The 27,804-nt window shown below is 41.5% G+C and overlaps 1 protein-coding gene across 1 annotated transcript; it reads right to left on the reverse strand.

Annotated features, from left to right (window-relative positions):
* Window positions 1-760: 760 nt before the first annotated feature.
* Window positions 761-27,687, reverse strand: LOC124132354 (UPF0692 protein C19orf54 homolog). The gene is made up of 7 exons (XM_046496241.2): window positions 27,550-27,687; window positions 18,517-18,716; window positions 10,715-10,792; window positions 9,359-9,480; window positions 8,155-8,275; window positions 7,407-7,477; window positions 761-4,315 (listed from the first exon to the last, which is right to left on the reverse strand). The coding sequence occupies exons 2-7, from the start codon at window positions 18,693-18,695 to the stop codon at window positions 3,975-3,977; spliced, it is 912 nt and encodes a 303-aa protein (XP_046352197.2). The 5' UTR covers window positions 18,696-18,716; window positions 27,550-27,687; the 3' UTR covers window positions 761-3,974.
* Window positions 27,688-27,804: the final 117 nt, after the last annotated feature.

Here is a 27,804-nt window from a genome sequence, read left to right on the forward strand (position 1 = left end):
CTCTTATGACAGTGATATTAGTGTGAGGAGCAAGCCCAAAGTGATGCAGGTGATGGCGTTAACCATTTTGGTACTGTGTGGGTTTAAATAGGAGGGATGCTTGGTAACACCAAGTAAACAACCAAGTCAAATTGTAAGTCTTAAATTGGTTGCTTGGTTTGTTGTTTAACGCCGTACTCAGCAATATTCCAGCTGTATGACTGCGGTCTGTAAATAATCGAGTCTGGACCAGACAATCCAGCGATTGATATCATGAGCATCGATCCACGCAATTGGGATCGATGACATGCATCAACCAAGTCAGCGAGCCTTACCACCCGATCCCGTTAGTCGCCTTGTACGTCAAGCATGGATTGCTGAAGACCTATTCTACCCCGGAATCTTCATCGGTCTGTAAGTCTTAAAAGAGCTGAGAGCTAAATTCATAAATTAGAAAATGACAACACACAGACAAGCCCCATGTGTTCTGATATTTTACTTGACTTCATCGCAAACAATTAACACAGTTCACATTAAATCTAATCAAATTCATATCCTGCTGTGTTTGCGAACAAAATGTGTTGTATCTATGCCTGTGGTAAAAGTCGATTAAAGTAGCTCATCGCTCATGCTGTCAACCACTAATTTGCCTGACCAACACTCGATTATTTACAGGCTGCCATGACACAACACAGACTCCTTCATAACTCACTCAGTGTTGGGGCTGCAACTTCAATACTTATTCCGCCAGTTCAAGTTTAAGAAAGAGTGAGTAAAGACATATGTATCAAACTTTATTTTCATGCATTATCGCGGGAGAAAAAGGCCTGAAAAACAATAAAATCAACAACAGCGGTGACGGCATGCAGCAGTGTTTGTCTACAGTAGCCCAGTCTGGCAATACACAGAATCTCCACGTCATCTTCATGTTAAAACAAAACATATATAAATAGTATGCATCGCTAGCACAAAAAAGCTTTTAAAAATTCAGATATGCAATTATTGGTTATTTTTCATTTCATGAAACAGCCATACATCTGATTAACATAATGTGAATTAATCCTGTGAATTCCAGAGTGAACACGATCCAAGGGAGGGAACTCTGGCGTCACTTGGTTATGATGTCACAACCATCTTTGGAAGATGATTTCATTTGGCTACATTCAATGTTATGTTGTAGCCTTTCCTTGTAATGTCTAAAGTTCACAGAAATTGTAGTGCAGGTTACACATTTCAAATGGTATAAATTACTGTCATCAAAAAACAAATCAAATTTCTGAATCTACAATAGCAACATATTCATCAGAAAGCTTTCTGCAACTGAAACTTAATCTAACATGGTCCCTCAAATATTAGTATTCAAGGATTCATAACTATGTGTTTCCTATCTTAGACCATGAGTTTATGTTAGTATATCACCTCTTCGCCTTCAGTAGGAAATGTTGAGAAGATTTTGAATGTACTTGGGGAAGGAATGGAATCTACTACACTGATCTGAGCTGCATCTCACAGCTCGACTGTCTAAACTGTCTCACACTTGTCTAAACTGACTCACACTTGTCTAAACAGTCTCACACTTGTCTAAACTGAGATTCACATTTGTCTTACCTGTTTCTCACAGCTCACTCTGCCAGACAAATACTTTGCACAGCAGTATAACATTGAAAGACTTATGTACACTCCCTGGTTACAGGCAAAAATCAAACTCTCACATTATTTTCACATCTTTTCGACTCTCAGACTATTAGGGAGACACGTGGACTTCAACTTATGTATTGTTTATACACAAAGTTGTGAGGTTACTCGTATCCCTTAATAACGTTAATTAAACTCAGACATAATTTACAATTGTATCTTAGGGAATGGTATGGATATCCTCCGATAAAACATACATGTATAACACCAGTAACATGGAGGAGGGCCAGAATGGGGATGTACCACGATGCATGCAGGTAGCATCCACACTCTACATCGTGCACACCTACATGCATCTCAACTGACACCAGCATATTACACATGTGCTGGAATCTGTTGGGGATATGACTGATCATTGGCATTGGTCAGTCTGAGAATCAAATTTGTTACATTCAGCTCATGTTACCACCTTCCTTGTTATAACACCCCTGCATCGTTATCACATCCCTGCATCGCTATAACATCCCAGCATGGTTATAACACCAATAACACCTCAGGATAGTGGTCATAACATACTGCAATAAGACCCCTTCATCGCTATAACACCCCTGCATTGCAATAAGACCAATGCATCGCTATAACACCCCTGCATCGCAATAAGATCAATGAATCGCTATAACACCCCTGCATCGCAATAAGACCAATGCATCGCTATAACACCCCTGCAAGGTCATAACATCTCCCTATAACACCACATGCATTGCTATAACATCTTGCTGAAACTGCCCTGAATCACTTTAACACCCCTGCTTGATAATAACATCCTGCTAAACACCCCTGCATGACTACATCATCTGGCTATAACACCCCAGCAGCGCAATAACCCACCCCCCACCCCCTGCAACACTACAACATCCTGTGTCACTAAAACACCCTGCACCACAGCACAACCACATCACTAAACAACCCCCTGCATTGCCATTAAATATTTTTGCAATTTAAAGGATGCACTCATAAAATATGAACAGATTCAGCCTCTTGCAGCACACAGAACAAATGAATACACTGCAATATCCGCTTTCTCACATATATATGTAACCATACCAACATCGCCAATACAGCAAGGTTTGCAAGACAGTAATCTGGAGTATCTTATAGCCACAATATCCATCATGCAAAAATAGTTAGGAAAATAGTTACCTAAAATTCATGGAAACTGTGTGAAATGAGATTATTGTGTGCTGCATACTCATCATACACAGCAATATATTATGATACTTCACCGTGATACTCCACCGTGATACTCCACCGTGATACAACACATTGCACTGGCAACAAGGACAGGGGCCTACAGGATTTCACAGGTTTCTTCCATTGGTTCCATCTTCCATAAATACAGCCATATATGCACTGTGCACGTTCAACCATTGTCTATTTGATACATACTGCACAATGCTCTTGTATCTTTACATGTGTTGTGATACATAGTGTACCATTTGTTGAAACAAGTATAATTTACAGTTACTGCATATAAGGGGGTATCCAATCTCACTGAAATAAGATCTTAGTGATCGCTACTGCTACAGGACTTCTGTTACAGGTCACGTCAGAATGACCTTTCATCCGACCAACCAGAGCATTGGTAACGAGACGGTATTGGTCCACCTGGGACCTCCCCCTCAACTTCAGCCATCAAGTACCTAACTTCATGTGGAAAGGCCAATCCCACAATAACCAATATTAACTGACATGGACATCATGTTTTTAATCCATGCTACACTGGCCAGCCCACTTCTTCTGTACCCGCTGTGTTAATACATCTTTTAGCACTGCAACCTTTTACTTGTTATATACCTAATCTTATCTTTAATATATAGTATATACTATAAGGTAGAATGAGAGAGGTTGCCTCCTCTATTCTGACAACGAATGGGTAAAGGCCACCCTGGTAGCTGTACCAATTGCAAACAATGGGGCATCCAGGAGGTGACAGCTTTACCCTGCAGACTATACCCACAACTCACAAAAGCATAAATACATGAGGTTTCAAGTACCTGACCTTACCTCTTAGTTCTTAAATGCATGTTATTCATAATTCTATCAAGGAAATACAAAACTGTTTAAGAAATATAGAAGTGGTCCTTGTCATAACCCAAATGATAAAGTTAGAAATTCACGGGGTCCATGGGTGAAGAAGCACCTCAATGACCCCTTTATTCTCTATCACTGCAAAAATGTCATTCATTTCAAATATCTCAAAATAATTTGTGATAAAGCAATAACTACAAACTTTTCAACATAAGCTGATCCTTAATTTGAAGAATCACAATATTGTTGAGGCAAATAATGCAGCAGTAATGTCATTTCTTGGCTGTGACTGTCACAATCCTGCCGCACAGTCCTGCCCTTATGCCACCCCCGGGGACAACGTAGTCCTGTATGTCCTTGACCCTCTCGGGGTCGATCTCGCGCAGATTGGCGTTACTGGCGAGGAGATCATCCAGGGGCCAAATGCCAGGGTACTTGCTCTTGCCCTGGTGTCCGTACACGTGCACGATCTTGCAGGACTTGACGATCTGATGCTGCACCACCACCAGCTGCCGGGGGTCCTTGCAGTGGTACAAGTTGGGCACCTCCGGGTCCGGGGGCAGGTAGTCCTTCAGGGTCTTCTCAAGGGCCTTGTCCAGCACCACGAAGAATCCTGCAACATATTGGTGGTCAGTTGCAGCAGTAACTTGTAGATATGTGAACTGTGAACAGTTATGATCCTGACCTTGACTGGGGGGGGGGGACCTATGCTCCACTGTCACATGGCCCTGGTATGGGTCTCGTCTTGTCTGCCATGTGTGCAACTGAGACAGAGAGACAGATTGATCAATATCAATATTATCAATATAGCTCATAGAGAATGATAATCGATAATATCGATCAATTATCAATATATATCGGAGAAGTAACTTTGAGCAAATATGAACAAGCTTAGTGACAACACAACATATTTCACGTCACTGGTGAGTGGCTATACATGTATGTATAGATTACTTTCTGGACATTTAAGATGTAACAAAATCAGTTGCTTTCCATCTTTAGCAATGGACAAAAACAAGTCTGCTTTGGTAACTAAAAACCTTATCACAATAGTTTAAGTAAGATATTATCGATGACACAATTTTCTCAATTCCAATTATCAATCTTTTCAGCCAGCCCTATTGAGTAGTGAGTGAGTGAGTGAGTTGGGTTTAACGCCACTTTTAACAGTATTCCAGTTATATCACGGTGTGTCAGCTTAATGTGGGAGGAAAGCCCGAAGTCATGCAGGTCTCAGACGTTTACCACTTCTGTGAAATCCACGAGCACGGGTATGGTGCTGACAAATCTAGAAACATAATCGGGGCGAACCAGGATTCAAACCCACAATCATAGGTTTCTGACATGCCCAAGGGACGCAACTCTGCACAGCGAATTGCGGCGCCTTAGACGACTGGGCCACCCGTGCCCCCCCCTATTGAGTAGACAAGAAGTGAATTACTTGCTTGGCTACCTTGAATACCTAAAGGGAGAGAGTAACCATATGGTAAAAACATTTGTTTGTTTGTTGTTTAATGCCGTCATATGACAGCAGCCTGTAAATAATCAAATCTGGACTAGACAATCCAGTGACTGATATTGTGAGCAACAATGACACGCAATCAACCAAGTCATCATGTCTGACCCCCCTGGGATCCATAAAGTCGCCTCTAACAACCATCATAAGTTGATTGGGACCTGGAATCCCCACAGGGTTGGTCAAAACAAGTAACCATGGCAAGCAAACATGAGTGTCGGGTATATCCAATAGGGTAGACACCTGATTATCTCCCCTTAAACAGGACAAGGATCAAGGGTGAACATGAACTGACAACAACCAATCCAACTGACATGACTTACTTGACTGGCCTAACTTACTTGACTGGCCTAACTTACATGACTAGCCTAACTTACATGACTGGCCTAACTTACATGACTTGCCTGACTAACATGATTGACCTGACTTACATGACTAGCATAACTTACATGACTTGCCTAACTGACATGACTGGCCTAACTTACATGACTAGCCTAACTTACATGACTTGCCTAACTTACATGACTGGCCTAACTTACATGACTAGCCTAACTTACTTGACTGGCCTAACTTACTTGACTGGCCTAACTTACATGACTAGCCTAACTTACATGACTTGCCTAACTTACTTGACTGGCCTGACTTACATGACTTGCCTGACTTACTTGACTGGCCTAACTTACATGACTTGCCTGACTTACATGACTTGCCTGACTTACATGACTTGCCTGACTTACATGACTTGCCTGACTTACATGACTGGCCTAACTTACATGACTGGACTAACTTACTTGACTGGCCTAACTTACATGACTTGCCTAACTTACATGACTTGCCTGACTTACATGACTGGCCTAACTTACATGACTTGCCTGACTTACATGACTGGCCTAACTTACTTGACTGGCCTAACTGACATGACTTGCCTGACTAACATGACTGGCATAACTTACATGACTGGCCTAACTTACATGACTTGGCTGACTTACATGACTGACCAAACTTACTTGACTGGCCTGACTTACATGACTGGCCTAACTTACTTGACTAGCATAACTTACATGACTGGCCTAACTTACATGACTGGCCTGACTTACATGACTGGCCTAACTTACAGGACTTGCCTGACTTACATGACTTGCCTAACTAACTTGACTGGCCTAAATTACTTGACTGGCCTAACTTACATGACTGGCATAACTTACATGACTTGCCTAACTTACCTGACTGGACTAACTTACTTGACTTGCCTGACTTACATGACTTGCCTAACTTACATGACTTGCCTAACTTACATGACTTGCCTGACTTACATGACTTGCCTAACTTACATGACTTGCCTAACTTACATGACTGGCCTAACTAACTTGACTGGCCTGACTTACATGACTTGCCTAACTTACATGACTTGCCTAACTTACTTGACTGGCCTAACTTATATGACTTGCCTGACTTACATGACTGGCCTAACTTACATGACTGGCCTAACTTACACTACTGGCCTAACTTACATGACTGGCCTAACTTACATGACTTGCCTGACTTACATGACTTGCCTGACTTACATGACTGGCCTGACTTACATGACTGGCCTGACTTACATGACTGGCCTAACTTACATGACTTGCCTGACTTACATGACTGGCCGACCTACTTGTAGGTGATGACTTACATGACTGGCCTGACCTACTTGTAGGTGATGACTTACAAGGCACTTGTGAAAGCACTTCTCAGATATATGCATGGGAAGTTCTATAAAGCCTTCTCTAGCAACCTCTCTGACAATTACAATGTATAGGGTTAACATAATGTCAAAGCAACTATTTTTGACAAAGAATACTAACCAAGACATGGGAAAACTATGCTGATTGCTTCCACTTAAAAATACTTTGTCATAACATACATACATGTAGTCATAACATTAATACTGTGCCTCTCTTTACCTTCTTTCCGCCTATTCTATATATTGTAATTGGATGTTATAAACACTCTAGAGAGGTACCCAGCCCATTTCACTACAATGGATATAATATGTTTTACTTATTATACAGACGTCTCAACTCACGGACGCGCTTACCAGGGACCACTTACTGTTAGATTCAGCACAGGCTTGACACCCGTATTTGTGTTTAGTGCCATTTAATGCTTACTTGAGGCACCTGGTTGCCCTTCATGGACACTGACTGACCTGTGATAAGGGCCCAGTGAGCCTTGTGACCTTTCTTCAGACAGGGGTAGTGATTCTTGTCAGCATCATAACTTCACAGGTCAAGGCAAACCAAGGTAGGCAGACACATCTCTCACTCATGTTCAGCTACTGCCTTTCAATGAAGACAGGAAGACAAAATCATTCATACCCATACGTAGATCACTAGGGAGCGGGGGTGCACCAGAGGGGTGTGCCAGGGTGCACTAGGGAGTGGAGTGCAGGGGTGCACTAGGGAGTAGGGGTGCAGGGGTGCACTAGAGAGTGGAGTGCAGGGGTTCACTAGGGAGTGGGGTGCAGGGGTGCACTAGGGAGTGGGGGTGCAGGGCTGCACTAGGGAGTTGGGTGCAGGGGTGCACTAGGGAGTGGGGTGCAGGGGTGCACTAGGGAGTGGGGGTGCAGGGCTGCACTAGGGAGTTGGGTGCAGGGGTGCACTAGGGAGTGGGGGTGCAGGAGTGCACTAGGGAGTGGGGTGCAGGGGTGCACTAGGGAGTGGGGGTGCAGGGCTACACTAGGGAGTTGGGGTGCAGGGCTGCACTAGGGAGTTGAGGTGCAGGAGTGCACTAGGGAGTGGGGGTGCACCAGAGGGGGGTGCCAGGGTGCACTAGGGAGTGGGGGTGCACTAGGGAGGTTTTTTCTTAAAAACTACCAGTCACTTTATACTTTTTCAAGTGGAGTCTAATTTTGCTATCTTTGTAAAGTAGTCCCCCTAGCTTGTGAGTAAGGATACGGCACCAGCAGCAGCGACCCCCGCAGCATCTTCCACACCACAGCGCCACGCCCCTCCGTCATCTCCAGCTGCTCAGCATCACACCTCAGCATGTCCCGAGCTAGATGGATCACCCAGTCCGCTAAAATATAAACACCACAAAACCTGTGTCATCGCCTAGATGTAAACTGTAGTCAGTTAGGTAATATTTTGACTTCAAATAAGTACATAAAGACGAAAAGATACGATTATTTTACCTTACTTGTTATAAAAAAACATGAAGAGAGTATGTCATGTTCATTATTATTTCCAGAAGTATATACAGTTATTTGGCTGTAATGAATTAATGATAAGATTTTCATCTGCACGTCTCACTTAAAAAACACCCAGACTTAAATCTGAATCATTTTAGTGTAACCCAAGTACCTACAGTTCACAATAATCCTCTTTCTTTACATGATTTAGTAAACCGTATTCAAAGTCCTTCTAAACATTCAAACTTCATGTACACAGATACCTTGTACAGTTGTTTTAAACATACAAGATAAGACTATTGAGAGATACACAGCCTCAAGCCTCACATCTTTTTATACTTTTTATTTGACATTATTTGTTGTTTAACGCCACACTCAGCAATATTCCAGCTATATGACGGCAGTCTGTAAGTGATCAAGTTTGGACCAGACAATCCAGTGATTGACAACATGAGCATCGATCCACGCAATTGGGATATGATGACATGAATCTACTAAGTCAGCAAGCCTGGCCTACCGATCCCGTTAGTTGAATCTTACGACAAGCACAGTCGCCTCAAATCTTTTTATACATATGGATAAAATCTAAAAATCCATGTAAGGTGGAGGAGTGAATGTTATTTTAGTCTTTCAATTGTAAAACCAACAGACTTTAAGTCATATCTCCAGATCCAAGGCTTTCTGTATCTGAGGAACACACCAAACCAAACAGTGACAAAATATTTATAGGCCATTGCACGTAAAAGTCAAATAAATTTGGAATGCAAAATTGATTTTCAGGCAATAGATGCTCACTAGCAACAAATCATATATTCTTCCATGTAAAGCTAAAACAAACAATATGATCTCAGCATGCTTCACCTACAATGTAACACAGTTCACACTTTAAATGCCAGACATCCACATTTAGATAACTTAAAGAAGTAACCTCTCTTCAAATGCTCTACAATTGCCAATTTTCAATGACTCACCCGAAAATAGTTCTCCTTGGTGAGAGTATTTTTTACTCTTGCTTTTCTCCAAGATACTTTCTGCTGAAACATCCTGTTTAGAGAGGAGGTGGGCAGCCATTGCCAGTGCCACCATCCCGCATCTGGGAGATAAAAGGGCAGAGGTCAGCTTTAATACTTAACTAACCATGACATGTGATAACATTAAACACATGTTCTTGTGTGCATTCGAGACATATTTATTCCCCAATGTTTGGAATGAATTTCAATATGTTTATGTTTACTGTTTTTATTACTGTTTTTTCAACATCCAACTTATCACATGCTCCTATGACGAATTCCCATGAAATTCCTCGACATTAAAGATAAGAGTAATAATTTGGCTTACTGGTGAAAATATTTGGACACTTTACACAAACTGCAAATCTGCAAGTTATTATTGGTAAAAAGTGATGCACATGTTAAAGACAACAGATCAGAGATCCAAATCTAGACTAGTGAAACTCAGGAAGGGCCATTTCATTGTGGACTACCACTTCTACCAACAGGGAGATGGCAACTCTGCAACAGATCAATTATTGGGGACAAGTGAAAATATATTCTTTTCGAACCCTGCCGATATGAGTTACTTCCCTTGAATAAACAAAAGCCCATCCATGAACATAAGACTGGAGATTTATTGTTACAGTATACGTTTCTGTGTTTTTCTCAATTAGGATTTTCTAAATTGTATACATCACCACAACATACTATCTGAAACATTTCGACTGAAACTTGCAGATAATCAAGCAAGTGAAGCAGATAAAGAATTGAGTTTTCAGGGCAACACATCCATGAGACTTTTTTCAACAAAGAAATTCTTTATGTGATAATCAAACTGGGCATTTACATCTCCTAAACTGAGAGTCAAGGCACCATTCATTAATCTTAGAGGCTGGTGTAGAGACAGTTTCATCTATGAGAGTTAAAATAGGGGATCCTCCCCACGTGCATGGCAACTTATAGTTTGTTGAAAGTACACCATTGTTCTCAATACTTCACCACAAGATACACACACACATACACACGACACACAAAACCTGCTTTTTTCTTTCAAAAACTCTCACCCTTAATCTGTCATATTTATTCTGATCACCTTTAATATATCATATAAATTACAAGTAGGTTAGAATGGCAATATTTCAACTGAAGCAATGCAATTCTGCAACAGCCATCAAACAGTTCCAGGACCAAAATATACCAGTTACCTCAACAGTAGAATGACAACAATATTTTCTTGCTCCCCCCATCCCCTCCCCAATTTTGTAATCTATTGTCCCTCTCAACTCTCCCCAGCCCTACAGTTAACTGAATGGTCCGTCAAGGCATGCTACTCACAGCGGCCCCTTCTGTATCATCGGCTGCACGGGGCGGTACAACGACAGGTAACACTGCCCCTCCAGGTACTTGGCAATTCTGAAGAGAAAGTACATATGGTTATCCCTGACATGTGACGTACCATCCATCCCAGTAGGGTATGACACCATCCACCCCATCAGGGTGTGACAGCATCCACCCATCAGGGCATGACACCATCCACCCATCAGGGCATGACACCATCCACCCCATCAGGGTGTGACAGCATCCACCCATCAGGGCATGACACCATCCACCCATCAGGGCATGACACCATCCACCCATCAGGGCATGACACCATCCACCCCATCAGGGTGTGACACCATCCACCCTATCAGGGCACGACACCATCCACCCATCAGGGCATGACCCCATCAGGGTATGACACCATCCACCCATCAGGGCATGACCCCATCATGGTGTGACACCATCCACCCTATCAGGGCATGACACCATCCACCCCATCAGGGCATGACACCATCCACCCATCAGGGTGTGACACCATCCACCCATCAGGGCATGACACCATCCACCCATCAGGGCATGACACCATCCACCCATCAGGGCATGACCCCATCCACCCATCAGGGTATGACACCATCCACCCATCAGGGTGTGACACCATCCACCCATCAGGGCATGACCCCATCCACCCATCAGGGCATGACACCATCCACCCATCAGGGCATGACCCCATCAGGGTGTGACACCATCCACCCTATCAGGGCATGACACCATCCACCCATCAGGGCATGACACCATCCACCCATCAGGGTGTGACACCATCCACCCATCAGGGCATGACACCATCCACCCATCAGGGTGTGACACCATCCACCCATCAGGGCATGACCCCATCATGGTGTGACACCATCCACCCATCAGGGCATGACACCATCCACCCCATCAGGGTGTGACACCATCCACCCTATCAGGGCATGACACCATCCACCCATCATGGTGTGACACCATCCATCCCATCAGGGCATGACCCAATCATGGTGTGACACCACCCAACCTATCAGGGCATGACACCATCCACCCATCAGGGCATGACACCATCCACCCATCAGGGCATGACACCATCCACCCATCAGGGCATGACCCCATCAGGGCATGACCCCATCAGGGTGTGACACCATCCACCCATCAGGGCATGACCCCATGAGGGTGTGACACCATCCACCCTATCAGGGCATGACACCATTCACCCATCAGGGTGTGACACCATCCACCCCATCAGGGTATGACACCATCCACCCTTCAGGGCATGACCCCATCAGGGTGTGACACCATCCACCCATAGGGGCATGACACCATCCACCAATCAGGGCATGACACATCCACCCATCAGGGTATGACACCATCCACCCCATCAGGGCATGACACATCCACCCATCAGGGTATGACACCATCCACCCATCAGGGCATGACACCATCCACCCATCAGGGCATGACAGCATCCACCCATCAGGGAATGACACCATCCACCCATCAGGGTATGACACCATCCACCCATCAGGGCATGACAGCATCAGTGTTTGACAACATCCACCCATCAGGGCATGACACCATCCACCCCATCAGGGCATGACACCATCCACCCATCAGGGCATGACACCATCCACCCCATCAGGGCATGACACCATCCACCCATCAGGGCATGACACCATCCACCCCATCAGGGCATGACACCATCCACCCATCAGGGCATGACACCATCCACCCATCAGGGCATGACACCATCCACCCCATCAGGGCATGACACCATCCACCCATCAGGGCATGACACCATCCACCCCATCAGGGCATGACACCATCCACCCCATCAGGGCATGACACCATCCACCCATCAGGGTGTGACACCATCCACCCATCAGGGCATGACACCATCCACCCCATCAGGGCATGACACCATCAACCCCATCAGGGCATGACACCATCCAACCATCAGGGTGTGACACCATCCACCCATCAGGGCATGACCCCATCAGTGTGTGACACCATCCACCCATCAGGGCATGACCCCATCAGTGTGTGACACCATCCACCCATCAGGGCATGACACCATCCACCCATCAGGGTGTGACACCTTCCACATAAGTCTGAAGCCTGAATCTAGTAAACTTTTGTTCGGTCTAGTATGCTAAGCCGTAGTCATATAATATGTAATAATTGCTATAAACCTACTCTAAATTATGCCCTGAGAGAAGTTTTGCCTAGGAGATTCACAAGCATTAACTGTTGCATAATCACCTAGTGTTTCAGGCAACACTGACCCAACAATTATGGGTCGGGAGGTAGTTTTTGTTTTACTTGATATTCACAAGTGAAACAATGTATCAGTCGGGTTACCTGTAACACAATTGGTTGGATGGTTATCAATTTTGAACCTCGAGTCATCATCATGATTATGACATGTTCAACTTAACGTTCCTACATGTAGCTTTGACTGTAAGACGGGTATACACAGGTAGCATGTACAAGTTTATTACTGAGTTTCTCCAAACCATGAGCATACATGTTCTTTTATTTCCTCCACATAAATGTTCAATCTTTCAAAATCCATCTCAATCTAAAATATTTAATGAATGGTTCTCCAGGCACAGCCTTCTCTATAGATGACTGAAATAATGAGTACAACATTCCTAAGGGATGATCACCCGTATTTGAGCAAATATGGAGAAGGATTGTAGTCGCACCTTAACTACTGCTGTTGTTTTGAGTTTTCATGGGCATTAGGTGGGTGGGTGGGTGAAGGTGACATCACAGGCAGCTTGGCACTGGATCAAGCCTTGCACGCAGCACCTGATGCTGCTACAGGATGGGCCAGGCTTTGCTGGGACTTCATGGTGAGTCATGGCCTGGATAACCATCTCATGATGCAATGTTTTGTGGTCTGACTGTTTTAAATAAACTTCTAGGAATGTACATGTTTCATAAATAGTGAGACCTTATACAAGAATCTACGTTTGTGACAAACACGCTTACAACAAACTGACGGATATAACAAACTGTTTTGTCCCAGACATATAGTGTAAGCTGTATTTAAGAAATATACGACTCATGGTCACTGTCAATTTTTCAATAAAACACTGCATGGAGAAAAAAACATGAGGGGCAAAACCATATCATATATCAACATTAAGTGCAGCCTCTTTAAAGGGCAAGTTCACACGGAAATGAACCAATTTTTCTTGTACTTTTTCCACATTAAAAGTGTTAACATAGACATGATAGAAGTGTCATAGACAAAAATATAAAAACATCATACTTAATTAACATATTTTTTGCATTAAAACGATTTATATTTTTCACATTTACCAAGTGTTCTATTTCCATAACAAAAACACCATGAGTTATGCCCCTTGCAATATGACGTCATTGGTGCCAATTGATAAACATTATGACGTCATCATGCTTTGTTAGAGCCGCTTCACGTGGTGTAGGTACAGTTTTGTGATTCTAGCGTCTCAGATGCCAGCCAGAATTGTGTTATGCTGAGTCACTACTGCGCCGGAGTGTGTCGTAGGCCATGTTGTTTTACCGAAAACTTGTACTTGATATCTTTTGCGTTCAGAATAGACAGGGACCCAGTTGAATTGGCACCAATTACGTCATAATCTAAGGGGGATAACTCAGGCCTGTTTAGCTCGAAAAACGAAGGCCTCATAACGGCATATCATTTTCACACTATTGTGAGCTTCCTACTTTCACTGTGAAAAAAATGAGTTTACATTTTCAAACACAGATATTAACTAATTCTAAAATTGCGTTTTGTTTACAAAAAGAAAGAAAGTGATTTTTGCGTGTACACTTCCCCTTTAAGGATGTTGATAAAATGTTCCAGCTTCCAAAATAGTTACCTTACTTTTAATAAGGTTGACTCCCTGAAAAGAATCTGACCTTGGAAATATCAGACAAGTTCATTTTAAGAACTGGAAGGTTAAGTTTGGTATTTCCCGCATATTCTCACAATCCTCGATTATCTGTACCTTTTCTCCCAATACCCATTGTCATAATTATCTCTCCCACTTCTGTATGCGATCGTTCGGCCAGTGTTCATCTGCGTTGCCTAGCTACATCTATGGGGAACAACTCTCTAGAACACTACCCTCTCGAAAATAGCGTTGTCCAATACATGACAGCATCAAGTTGTGAGCACATGTTCGAATCTTCAAAATGTTTTATCATGAAATATACCACATTTTGTTTTTCATTGTTCTTTGTGGTTTATCGTGTATATATATATGCTTCTAACAAACTATGGTTATCACAAACAAAATTAGTCGTCCCTTTCAGTTAGTTAACTGTAAAAGAATGGCACATGCTAAAAACATTGACACATTAATACATTGATAAACAGATTGTGATCTGTCACAGGTTTGATCATGCTGGTATATCCATTATTGATTTCCTGCCGAGCTAAACATAACCAAACCTAGTTGTCCAGACTTTTGAAGCATCAAATGATACACAAAGAACTAGCCAAACACAAATCAAAAACTTATATTTATCAGTTGACGCCCCAAACAGAGCCACAATAACTGACCAATCATATTGTCACACAATGTTGCTGTAGTGAGTTAAAGGCATATGCTTCATTTCAGGAGATAAACATAAGCTGGAAGTTTCAGATGTTGATATGTCAGCACCTCCAATACTCAATAACACTCCCATATCTAAAAACAATGATGTTTATCGATGGTGTAAACTAGAAAAGTTGTCGGTAATTGTCTGTATCACTGTCTCTCTAAGTGAACTCTCAAAGCTGTAAGTCCAAAATGACATCACTCTGGAATGCATGACACAATGGACAATGTTGTAATATGCTTCCATGACAACTGAACAGCCAAGCCGAGAAAGAACTAAATCAAAGTTTGCTCTGATAAATATTGATCAATATTCAGGCTGGGACAGGTAGCTCTGGTACTCGAGTCAATTCTGTGCTAAGTAGGACCCGTGTTCTCACGGGACTACCTGGACCCGTGTTCTCACGGGACTACCTGGACCCGAGTTCTCACGGGACTACCTGGACCCGCGTTCTCACGGGACTACCTGGACCCGCGTTCTCACGGGACTACCTGGACCCGTAGTTAGTCACATTAGATATCATCTAACAACAATAACAATATAACTCCATTGTTAAACTACAATTCGCTAAAGTTCTCATTTCTATGCAAACATTCGTTCTGACTGTTATCATGGTTATATGTTTGAGAAAAGATAAAGCTTCAGTCAACTTCAGTGTATGCATGATCAGATCGTTTTATATGTATGTGTATCTGAAGAGTTATTGCCAGGGCTTCAGTAAAACTGGGTAGGGTCGGGTAATAGGGAGTTGGGTACCCAGTAGGGCTGGGACGAGTCCAAATTTACTACCCGGGTCCCCACCCCTCTATTACCCGACCCTTCCCGGGTACCCGATGTAGGTCTCAAGAGGTAGGTACATACTGCCCGACTGGGAAAAGTTTGACGGTAGCTCTGGTAAAAATGTGATTAGATACATGTATGAAACGATCTGGTGTATACACTGAAGTTGACTGAAGGTTTTTTTGAACACATAAAAGTCAGAAGGAATGGGCGTAGTGGTCAGGAAGTACTGCAAACATTAGTGACTTGTAGTTTAAACACAGTTTTAGATAATTTTTGTCATCAAACAATATATCATGTGACTAACCACGGGTCCGGGTAGTCCTGTGGGTCCTACTCAGTACCCACCCGACCCGAGTACCCGAGTTACCCGTCCCAGCCCTAGTACCCTGGTAGTATATTTGGACCCGTCCCAGCCCTAATTAACATATCATTAATGCGGTTTCCATTTTGCCAAGCTGAATACAATGGTTTTTTTTCTTATTTTGGATTAAGATGAAAACATAAATTGAATTGTTTGATAGGCATTACTTAGAAGTTGATGGATGACAAAGTAGATACAATTTATGGATAACAACTTCTTTAATACTGTAAAGGTGACGTTTTGGTATAGATCCTTATACCGTTGTCAAGCAAGCAACTTAAATTATCAAGTAAAAAGTAAGAAGTTCAGAAAACACCTTGTTCCAATCCCACCAAACAGATTGCAGCACACATTCCAATTCATTTAACAATGCACACTGTTGTTATCATATTTCATATTAGATGTATGAATAATTTTGTTCAGCGGTATTTAAATAAGCAATTTATGTGTACCTATCTACTTTCACACTCTTTGGAAATAAATATGTCATCACAATTTTCCAGTTAAGTAGAGCCTACTTGACGCACGAGTTGTATCAACACACTATTAACTTCTAAACTGCCGTGTTTTTCATCATTACTAACACATTATTCGCTAACAGAAAAAAATATAACATGACATAAGAAAGAAAGGAGGCCAAGAAAGAAATACTCGTTTCAGGTAACATGGACAAGTATGGATCGGTAGGTTGGTAGTTTTTTCACTTAATATTTTCTTAATTAAGCTTAACACAGATGTCTTGTTTAGAACTGATCTTAGTTGCAATGTTTCTTAAATTTGTAAATCAAAATAGCTACAGCAACTAAAATACACATACACACAAAAAAATCAAAATGTCAACATGGTCAAGTATGGGTTTCTTTACGCCTGTTTCCAGGTGTGATAAAAAGTTGCAAGTGAAACAGTGGGTCATTTGTGCTGCCTGAAACACAAGTAATATGATTGTGGCCTTAGTTATAATACTATCTTCATTGGCAGGACATCATACTGATCCCATTGTGATGGTAACGTGTACCTGCAGGGGAGTGTTGCCTTGATTCTGCAGAGGAGCCTAGCATGGTAGGATCTCCCTCCACATTGAGGTGTTAACTGACAGCACCAGTCACCTTGAATTGTTTGTGCACCAAGGTGAGTCTAGTTCTCCAGAGCATCTCCTGACACAGGGATAATGCATTAAACCTGGCTCAATACAACCTTGCCTTGGTGAAATACAGTCAGTGGTAAAAACATTACAAGTATTCTGCGAATAAAATGGTGAACGATATCAGATTATCATGCACAGAAAAAGGCCTTCTTGTTAAAACTACTTACCGTACCCATAAGCTATTGTGTACAACATTTGATACTACCAGCCAGAACTTGGATCTTGGCATTAATTTCAAAGATTTTAGCCTTATTATATGGACTAGCTGACAAGACCGAACAAAATTTTACTAGACTGGCACTTAGGACTAGTGACCAAAGTCACAGACAGCATGTATGTATGCTCATGGCAAGCATTGCGTCAGACCGACATTGGGTCATTTACTCCAGAAAGAACTATCAGGATTCCAATTTCTGAGCAACATTGGTCCTGATACCTGGCAAGTTGTCCATATTCCGGTTCACAAAACCTCCTAAAAGTCTAATTGTTGCTAATCATGTGATAAAGAACATGCCATCCGTACAAGATGGCCTCCATTCTGTAGCAGACATTCTGACTCCCAATCGGGGAATGAAGACTTCAAAACTTTAATACTGAGTTGTTGCCATGATAAACAGAACTGAGGGGACATATTTCTCTAAGCCACTCCATGATGAATTTGACAGTAGCCAGTTTTTGTCCTCTAGGGTGTCCTTTGTCACATGACCACTGAATGAAGTAAGAAATCCAGCTTTAGTTTCACAGTAACTTGACTCAAAACTTACAACTCTCAATCTGGAGAAATCAGATAATGGAAAATGTTTTCAGAGTTGATGAAAATACTTTCTGGGTTTGATTGTTTAATATCCATTCCTAGTTAACCTGACAGTGTATAGCAGTGTATAGATGTTAGAAATGTCTTACGTGTTGGGATGATTGAGGAAGTTGTGGTAGGCCTCCCTTCCCAGGTGTTCAGGCGACTGGCAGACATGGTCCGAGCACACGATGGCCCCTGGCTCCTCCGCCTCAGGCGCCACCCTCAGTGGGGGAGGAGGCGGCGGGGGTGGGGGAGGGGGCGCTGGCGGAGTCTCACATCCTTTCATAGTAAGGGGTCAGGCATTCATCTGCAATAAGAACAGATCAATTAACTTTGACTTTAACAGTACATTCACGTCATATAATGATTTGAAACCTCTAAATAATTTGAAACTTACCATGTTAGCATTTTGTTTTAGCAGATGTTATGAGTGATGTGTCATTGCTTGAAAATGTTGACAATAAGTCTCGCCCATATTTACACAGGTGAATGACAGGTACTTAAACAACTGAGTACACTGTACCATTTCACAAAGTGATCATAGCATCGTAACTCCTATACTTTAACAGACTAATGATCATTTTAGAGCTAGGATCACTTTGTGAAATGGTGCTCAGATTAGTAAGTTTGTGAGTATATCAGGGTTAGAAATTGTCACTAGTCCTGTTTTCCTTGCCAAACTGCCTAGTAGTTAAGGTATCATAAGGACTAGCAGAAATTTTCCATTTATAAGGGTTTTGCTAGTGGGCTAAAACTGTTAGTTTCTACTGCCTGTACTCCAGGCACCCGAGACAGATCAGTTTGTAATCATCATGTGTGACATTTGACCTTGTTAATAACTGATTATCAAACTTGTCGTCTGTATATATTTATTGAATATTATTTACCAGAAAACGCTCGTGTCAAATTACCTTAGTCATGAGACCTACTATTGACCGACTTACTTGATATCAGACACCTGACTACCATTCATTCGACATGATTTTATTTCAGTGATCATTCTTTAATCCTGTTGAATGCATAAATCTTGGAAGATAAAATATTTGAAGCATTATCCTGTGTAGACATTCAAGTGAAGGCAAGATGCACCGGACAACAGGCGGCACCATCTATTGTGCATGAAGGTGAGAGGCGGCTTCTTTGATCCAGCCTCCAAGCTCGATGGGATGCACTTAATCTCAACAATCTAAGCATTCCTTGTGGTGATAGACAAAACAGATGACAACTCAACCATCATCCCAGTGGGGAGATCTGTGTGATATCAAGAGCTCATGTGTGATGAGTGTGCCGTGTGATAAACATGTATAGCTACCAGGTATCCTATGACACACAACTCAACACTGCAATGAATATGTGGACCATAGGCATATACCTGTCTTTAGCTTTTTGGGTACCGGTATATTCACATACTTTGGAAATGTTTGTTGTTTAACGCCGCACTCAGCAATATTCCAGCTATATGACGATGGTCTGTAAATAATCGAGTCTGGACCAGACAATCCAGTGATTGACATCATGAGCATCAAGCCACGCAATTGGGATACGATGGCATGCATCAACCATGTGAGCGAACTTGACCACCCGATCCATTAGTCGCCTCTTACGACAAGCATAGTCGCCTTTTACGGCAAGCATGGGTTGCTGAAGACCTATTCTACCCCGGATCTTCACGGGTCCTTTGGAAATGATTCCTATTTATAAGGTTGAATCTGATGAAACCACAAAACAGTGTGTTTTCATTCGCGAATGTATCCATGGGATGAGAATATATGCCTGATGATACAATATCATAGTTTGCTTTCTTTATATACCTACTCATGTATCAAAACATATTATAGTTCTGTCTCACTTATAACAAGAGTCATCAGGAGATGACATATCCCCCAATCTGGTGCAATTCAGAAATGGAGTTTGGCTACTCACATCCCACTTTCGGTTCACTGCCATTGGCTACCTTCAGGGTATAAAATGCTGCTCAGTATCTTTCAACATCCAACATCATCAAAAGGCACCAGTTCCCAACCAAACTGATCTGTATCATGCTGGATAGCTGCGTTTCAACAAGAAATATTCAACGGTGTAGGGGTCCTCAGTGTTCCCGCTGGATCTTGAAACTGCCACGACTGGTAACTCTAAAAATTACCAGTCCACTCTAATATTTGTCAGTCCCAACTTTCAACAAATAAAAAAACATATGTAAATTACCTGGTTCTAATTCTTTCGACATCATGTTCAATGCAATGACGTCATCTCTGAGGTAACTTAGATCTACACATCATTCACACAAAGTTCAGTCACAATTTTCTCTTCTTTTTTTTTTTAAATTTCAAGACAAAGTCACTACAAACATGACAAATATATTTTTAACCTTGAGCAAAGCAAAATGACATTTCCTTGCACTAAAAATTTATAAGGGGAAACCCTGATGGTAATAGACAAGCTGACTTTGTTTGAAAAATATACTTATATGAATATCACAGATTTATAAGGTACTTTATTTGCCGGTCCACAAGGATTGGCAGTCACATGAATTACTGGTACAGGCCTAATTTTACCGGTAAAAAAACTGGTAATTACCATTAAACGGGAACTCTGGGTTCTGCTCTGGAAACGGAAAACAAATGGAGGACAGACGGACAGACAGACAGACATGCTGATTGCTATATCCCCCGTTTTTCAAACCAAGCTACTAGGGCTAGAGTTACCTAAAACATACCGCCTATCATCATGATCATGAAATAACATGCTAAATCTGAGAGAATATTATTATCACAGAAGTTGCCGTGTAAGCATGAGGATATGTACTGATACGCGAGGTGGGCACATTGAGACACACCTGTAGACCAGAGTACCACACTGTGCACATTGTCAGAGTGTGGTGTGACACTATGTGCCATTATACAGACACTGGAGGAACTGGTATTTTGACAAGAGTTTTGACAGATGTTATTCTTTTCAATGTGATATTAGTAACAAACTTCACTAGCTTAACATAATACTGACTCAGTGATACAAACTCACAGTTTTATGGGCACTAGTCTCTATATGATTATACATATAGCAAAACCCTTAAAAAGGCCAAATTTCGACCAGCCCTTAGTATACCTTAACTTTGGAGCAGTTTGGCATGGACTATGGGACTAGTGCCAATTTCTAGCACTAATGACTACATTTCCAGCTTTGGGCTAGTTAAATATGTTTAAGGTAATGTTTGACTGATTTCAAAGCTTTGAAAATGTCAAGTGCCAGCTAGCCCTCCACTGTAGATTAATGTCATGGAAAGTCCATTTGGTAGGGAAGGAGGAATATTTTTCATCACGTCTGTCAAGTCTTGGTTATGGTACAAAAATATGGCTGGTTTGGCAAGGGGAAAAGGGTATCTTAACAGCAGTTTCACTGGCAAACCCAAGCACAGGTCTAATGATTGAAGTGCAACACAGAGCATATGGGGCCTGCAGTGTTGAAGTAAAAAATACCCTTGACAGCTGACAGACTTGCTTCATGCTGCTCAGACTCAGCAGCTAAAAAATGTTCGGGAAACATAGTGGTACTTGCAGTGCACACAAACATATGCTGCCATGCATTCTCACAATATGTACTGGCAGCACCTAGGACTTTCTTACGAGTGTGATAAACATGATAAGGTGACTTATAACGACAAGTGATAGCCCCGCATACAGCAGGTTGAATGCAGTATTCTAACTCCTCTCATGTTCGTTTTTGTTTGTTTGTTGTTAAACGCCACACTCGGCAATAGTCCAGGTATATGACAGCGGTCTGTAAATAGTCAAGTCTGGACCAGACACTCCAGTGTTTGACATCATGAGCATCAATCCACACAATTGGGATACGATGACATGCATCAACCCAGTCAGCAAGCCTGACCACCTGATCCTGTTAGTCGCCTCTTACAATAAGGATTATCGTTTTTTTACAGAAAGCATGGGATGATGAAGACCTATTCTAACTCGGGTCTTCACAGGTCCCTTTCATGTTCGGCATGCATGGATCAGGAAGCAATACAATAAAGCTAGAATTCCATGTGCACATAGTCCATGTGTAATCGTGATCCGTATTGGCTGTGTCCATGTGGGCGTGAAATAAATACTAATGCAGGCATGATTTTAGTTCTTTACGACTGAATGTGGGGAAAAACCCAGGGTATTCCCCACTTTCATGTACATAATAGCTGTGTGACTCAAGTTCAAATGGTCATGAGCATTCTAGGCATTACTGATTGCTAACTTCGGATAATGTACTACGCAGTAAGGGCACATGGAAAGATATCTTTAAATTAAGTCTAAAGTATTCTATACACATCACGAAATACATGCATATGGAATCCAAGTTTTACTGACCTACAGGTATTGAAATATTTGAGGGGTAAGTCCAAACCTACATTCTGCTCTTATTTTACAGATGAACATTTAGTGAGGAAAATTTAAAAAAAATTCATTTATGTTAAAAAGGTTTGGAAATGGTGTTAGAGTGAATGACTGTGTAGTTTTAAGCTGCATTTAGCAACATTCAAGCAATATCACGGCAGGTTACACCAGAAATGGGCTTCAAAAATTGTACCCATGTGAGGAATTGAATCCAGGCCTTCTGTGTAACAAGCAAATACTCTAACCACTAGGTTAATCAAGAACACCAGATTTACACAGATTATGTAACTTGGTTTGTCAGCACCATACCTGTGCACGTTCAGCACGTTGGAGTCTCCAATGTGGTAAAGTTCTTTGATTTGCAGTAGGGCTTGGACGAGTCCAAATTTACTACCCGGGTACCCACACCCCTATTACCCGACCCTACCCGGGTACCCGTTGTTGGTGTCAAGAGATAGGTACAAAATGTCCGCTTGGGAATAGTTTGACAGTAGCCTTATCAGAATGTATTTAGATACATGTATAAAACGATGTGGTCATGCATACAGTTGACTGAAGTTTTAGCTTTGTTCCAAACATATTAAGTCAGAAGGAACGTGTTCATAGTCATGAAGAAATGCAAACATTGGAGACTTAAAATTGTCGTGTAACCATGTAGTTATACAGTGAATTTTTGTCATGAAACAATATATCACGTGACTAACCACGGGTCTGGGTAGATCCGTGGGTACCCGGGTTCTACTCAGTACCCACCCGACCCGAGTCCCCGAGTTACCCGTTCTAGCCCTAATCTGCATCACTTTGGGATTTCCTCCCACATACGAGTTGACAGGCTCCGACTCACCTAAAATACTGTTCTAAGCGGCATTAGACCAAACCCACTCACCTACTTTAGAACTCAAATCTCCACCATGTACAAACACAACTAATCTTAGTTTCAAACATGAAAGTAAAAGGTCATCATGATCATAGCAATGTCAAAAATCAACATACACCAACACCTCATATAAACAAGTTCGTCTAGTGAAAGATTTATTCATGTAAATCATAAAATCTGAACGCAACTTTTTTTTCATCATTAAGGAATAGATTAATTTTTTTCACCACCATCCTCCCAAAGACATGAAATGGTCAGTCCTAACGTCTATTACCCTGCATACTATTATCACCCAAGGTCACACAGCTCAGTAATGGCAAACATGGCCTTGTAAGATGGCTGCAGTGGCATCCATGTTTAAAATAACATCTGGTAGTCAGTATACCACATGCCTAATGCATACTGGCTTCTGATAGAAATATAGAAACATTCTTAAACTGTTAATAATATGATGTAATATTTCAGTTTACCCCATTCAGGTACTAAGGTGACCTATACAAGCTTAATTTATACTTTATTTTTTTAACTTCTCTGAATATATTTGACATTCCTAGAATAGCTAACTGCTGCCAAGCTCTCCTCCAATCCATTGTTAGGAATCATCCTCAAGATGATGTAGTGTTGGAATTACTTTCCCAGTCACCCAAACCTTAAAAAAACAAAACTGTAATTATCTCCTGAGAAATAACTTCACAATCAGCTTCAGGTTAAAATGCTTCCTCCATTTGTAGAATTGATTGACCACTAAAACCAACTGCACAATCATTATATATAGCAAAATATGCTCACATAAAATCTTAGTGACTTGACACTGTTTCTACAGTGAATTTTCTTTGGATAAAAAAAACAATACCTGAAGTGATAATTATAAAAAAACATTACTTACATAAAGAACGCAGCAAGCTGTGAGCCCTGTATCTACCCTGTGCATGTATCACCAAGGTAACCTGACACTAAAAGTGCATCCAGATGTCATTCTGCCCTATGTCTGTGGGGCAGGTTAATCCCCAGAGACAGGCCAGGTAAAGGCAGTACCATATACACCATGTAGATGATACACAGTAATACTTCCCTCCTGGCTGGAGAACATCAGCCCAGCTTGTCTACACATGACCAGGATGGGTGTGTTGCCTGTATATATTTGTTTGTTCATTGTATTGAGTATTCTCAAGTTACATTGTAACCGGTATCTTGTTTATCGGAGAAAGGTCCCAAATGACAACATTTGGACTTGCTGACAAAATTCTATGGACACAAAGAATCTGCCTCTTATACTGTATTCTACGATAAAGTATACCTGTGTAACGAGAGTCACACAAGTGGTTCCAAATTGTGATCTGTTCCAACTGCGGACACCATGGACACTAGCTATAATCACATCTAATCCTTCTGTAAACATGGTCACAAGTACCTAATCATAACTAAACTCAGTTTTGGTTTTTGATAAATTCAGACTTCTGAATGGGAAAAAATATAATCTCATGAAGCTTCAGAGGTGAAAATAGTTATAACTTATAGAAGAGAAAATCCTTTTTTTTCAAGTTAATTAAAATCAATGGTTGTATTGAAAATAAAAGATATTATTTCTTTCCAATGAATTCAATGCATTCAGGGATTAATCCAAAAGTATAATAAGAAACATTCAAAGTTTGATCAAAATTGAGTGAGTCGGGTTTAACACTGCTTTTAACACTATTCCAGTTATATCACGGCGTGTCGGCTTAATGTGGGAGGAAAGCCCGCAGTGATGCATGTCTCAGACATTTACCACTTTGGTGAAACTCACGAGCACCGGTATGGTGCTAACAAACCTAGAAACATAATAAGGCGAACTGGGATTCAAACCCACTACCATTGTTTTCTGGCGTGCCCAAGGAACGCAACTCGACTGGGCCCCTTGATCAAAAGATTGAACACTTACAGGTAATAGCAGTTACATATGAACTTATTGAAGACACATGGATCAACATCACTTGCAATGCATTTAGATCTGTGACTGCCAAACTGGTACAGCTGTGGTGGTGATTGATGCCACTTCAGCCTCACATCATCTGTGATACTATTACACAACACGACAGTTCTTGCACAAAAAGAGTGATACATAATGTGTATTTCAGCCAGGTAAGCTTACAGAAACAACATGTATTTCATATGTGCACATGAACATGATACATTCTGTCAACCAGAAGCTATGACCAGGATTGTTTACAAGCTGTTCTGACACTACTTATTATATATGTCTTGGTCATTAACAGATTTCTGTGAAGTTACACTAACATGGGTGTCTCTTACCTCTATGTGACCACAGACTCAATCAGGTAGTCACGTACCTTGGAGATGGTATCGGAGGTGCATTCACCACCCTCGCCATCACGAAATACTCCATCAGAATCCATCAGAACCACACAGAATGTGGGCAAAAACCTTATTAACAAGACAGTCTTGTCGCCACCAGAATAGCTAGGACTTGTTTGTAATAGTGAGTGGGTGAGTGACTTTGGTTTTACGCCGCTTTTAGCAATATTCCAGCAATATCACGGGGATGGGGAGGGACACCAGAAATGGGCTTCACACATTGAACCCATGTTGGGAATTGAACCCGAGTCATCGGCGTGACGATCGAACGCTTTAATCACTAGGCTACCCAACCGCCCCATTGTTTGTAAAAAGTAAAATCAGAGACCATATGGTCTCTGGTAAAATCAGCTCTAATTTTGAAATGTTGTCATAACTCGTCAAAAATCAGGTGCAGATATGTTCAGGGGTTCCAAGGAATTAAATATAAATACATTTTAAATGAAAACCTCAAACATCTCAGATGCACATTTCATTTCTCAAAATAGACTGAGTTTGAGAATTGAGCAATAAATTAAGTTTGTTTCAAGAAGTCTTAGCAAGGACAAACTCTCTCCCCCAAGTTTCAAACAGTACGGAACTATGCTAGAAATTAATCTTAAAGTCAAGGGGTACTTTTGAGTGTAATTACCATATATGTTAATGGTTGAAAGTTTAGAGAGTCCCTTAATTCAAATACTACAGGAATAAACATATATACATATGACAACATGTACCGTATTCGACGTAATAAGCGCCCAGGGCGCTCTCAAAATAGAAATAGGGGGCTCTTACAAGAACATTATTTTGAGTTGAAAGATCGTAAATTTCATGGTTTATGCTGACAGCCTGAAATGTTTATATACGACAGATATATTTTTCCAGAGTTTAATTTCCCATAATTAAGGGTGCATATAACATATGAGTGCGTATTATACACAAATAAATAAGTCTTGTGTACATTAATCAATTGGAAGGGGTGCTAATTGAGATTGTTTACTAGCCAATATATTAACAAACATCGCCGTGGGCGCTTATTACGTCGAATACGGTATATCATTTTTATTTCTACCTGCTGTCATGAATAAATCAAGGACTAGTTGGTAGAATATAATCTGAATTAAAATGCTCCTCCTGTAGTTCTGGGTGTTTGTGTGCGATAATGGCGATTTGATATGTATGCAATGAAAACTGAAAAAAACATTGTTTCTTATGCATATTATTGGCACTAACCAAATCAACAAATACTTATATCTTTGACCTGAAGAGAAAAACAATCAGCCCAGACAATTTAGCGAAGCACTTTTTCTGTTGCCATGGGTAGATCTACTCATTAGAGTGTCATATGATATGTCATATATTATGATATACGTCAGACAGTAAATGGAAGTATTATATCATTGATGGGATATACCCTCATTATACCATCCCTCTTTGAGATACAGTACGTTGAGTTTACGGAAACTGTAACTGTACAAATAATGAGCGATGTATTTTGAAACAAATGACGAAAAATTATGCCAAGCATTGAAAATATCACTTACGAGTAAGTTAGATCACATCCCGGCATGTAATTCTTGCTTGTCACAGCTCCACGTGCAGCACGAGGATTCATAAACAACACGGAAATCGTCTGCCGTAGCTAACGTGACCTACAGAGGCGCGCGCCCTCTACCGACCAAACCATACGCACCCTATCGAGGCTAACAGGCGCGCGCCAGCTGTTGGCTTGCTTATCGCTCGAGTTCTCAGCGACCTTAGGGTTAGTTCTTACAGTGCCAGTTGAGAAGACTAACTCC

Source organism: Haliotis rufescens, unplaced genomic scaffold (assembly GCF_023055435.1).
Source record: "Haliotis rufescens isolate VD_foot unplaced genomic scaffold, xgHalRufe1.0.p SCAF_3, whole genome shotgun sequence".
Lineage (NCBI taxonomy): Eukaryota > Metazoa > Mollusca > Gastropoda > Lepetellida > Haliotidae > Haliotis > Haliotis rufescens.

Bases quoted from the DNA above. Each gene is read 5' to 3' on its own strand.
- LOC124132354 (XM_046496241.2), bottom strand. From the start codon at position 18,695: ATGAAAGGATGTGAGACTCCGCCAGCGCCCCCTCCCCCACCCCCGCCG. The intron at 9,481-10,714 runs GTGAGTAGCATG...TTTATCTCCCAG, and splicing joins ATGATACAGAAGGGGCCGCT to ATGCGGGATGGTGGCACTGG. The intron at 4,316-7,406 runs GTCAGTCAGTGT...AATATGTTGCAG, and splicing joins TCACTGGGCCCTTATCACAG to GATTCTTCGTGGTGCTGGAC.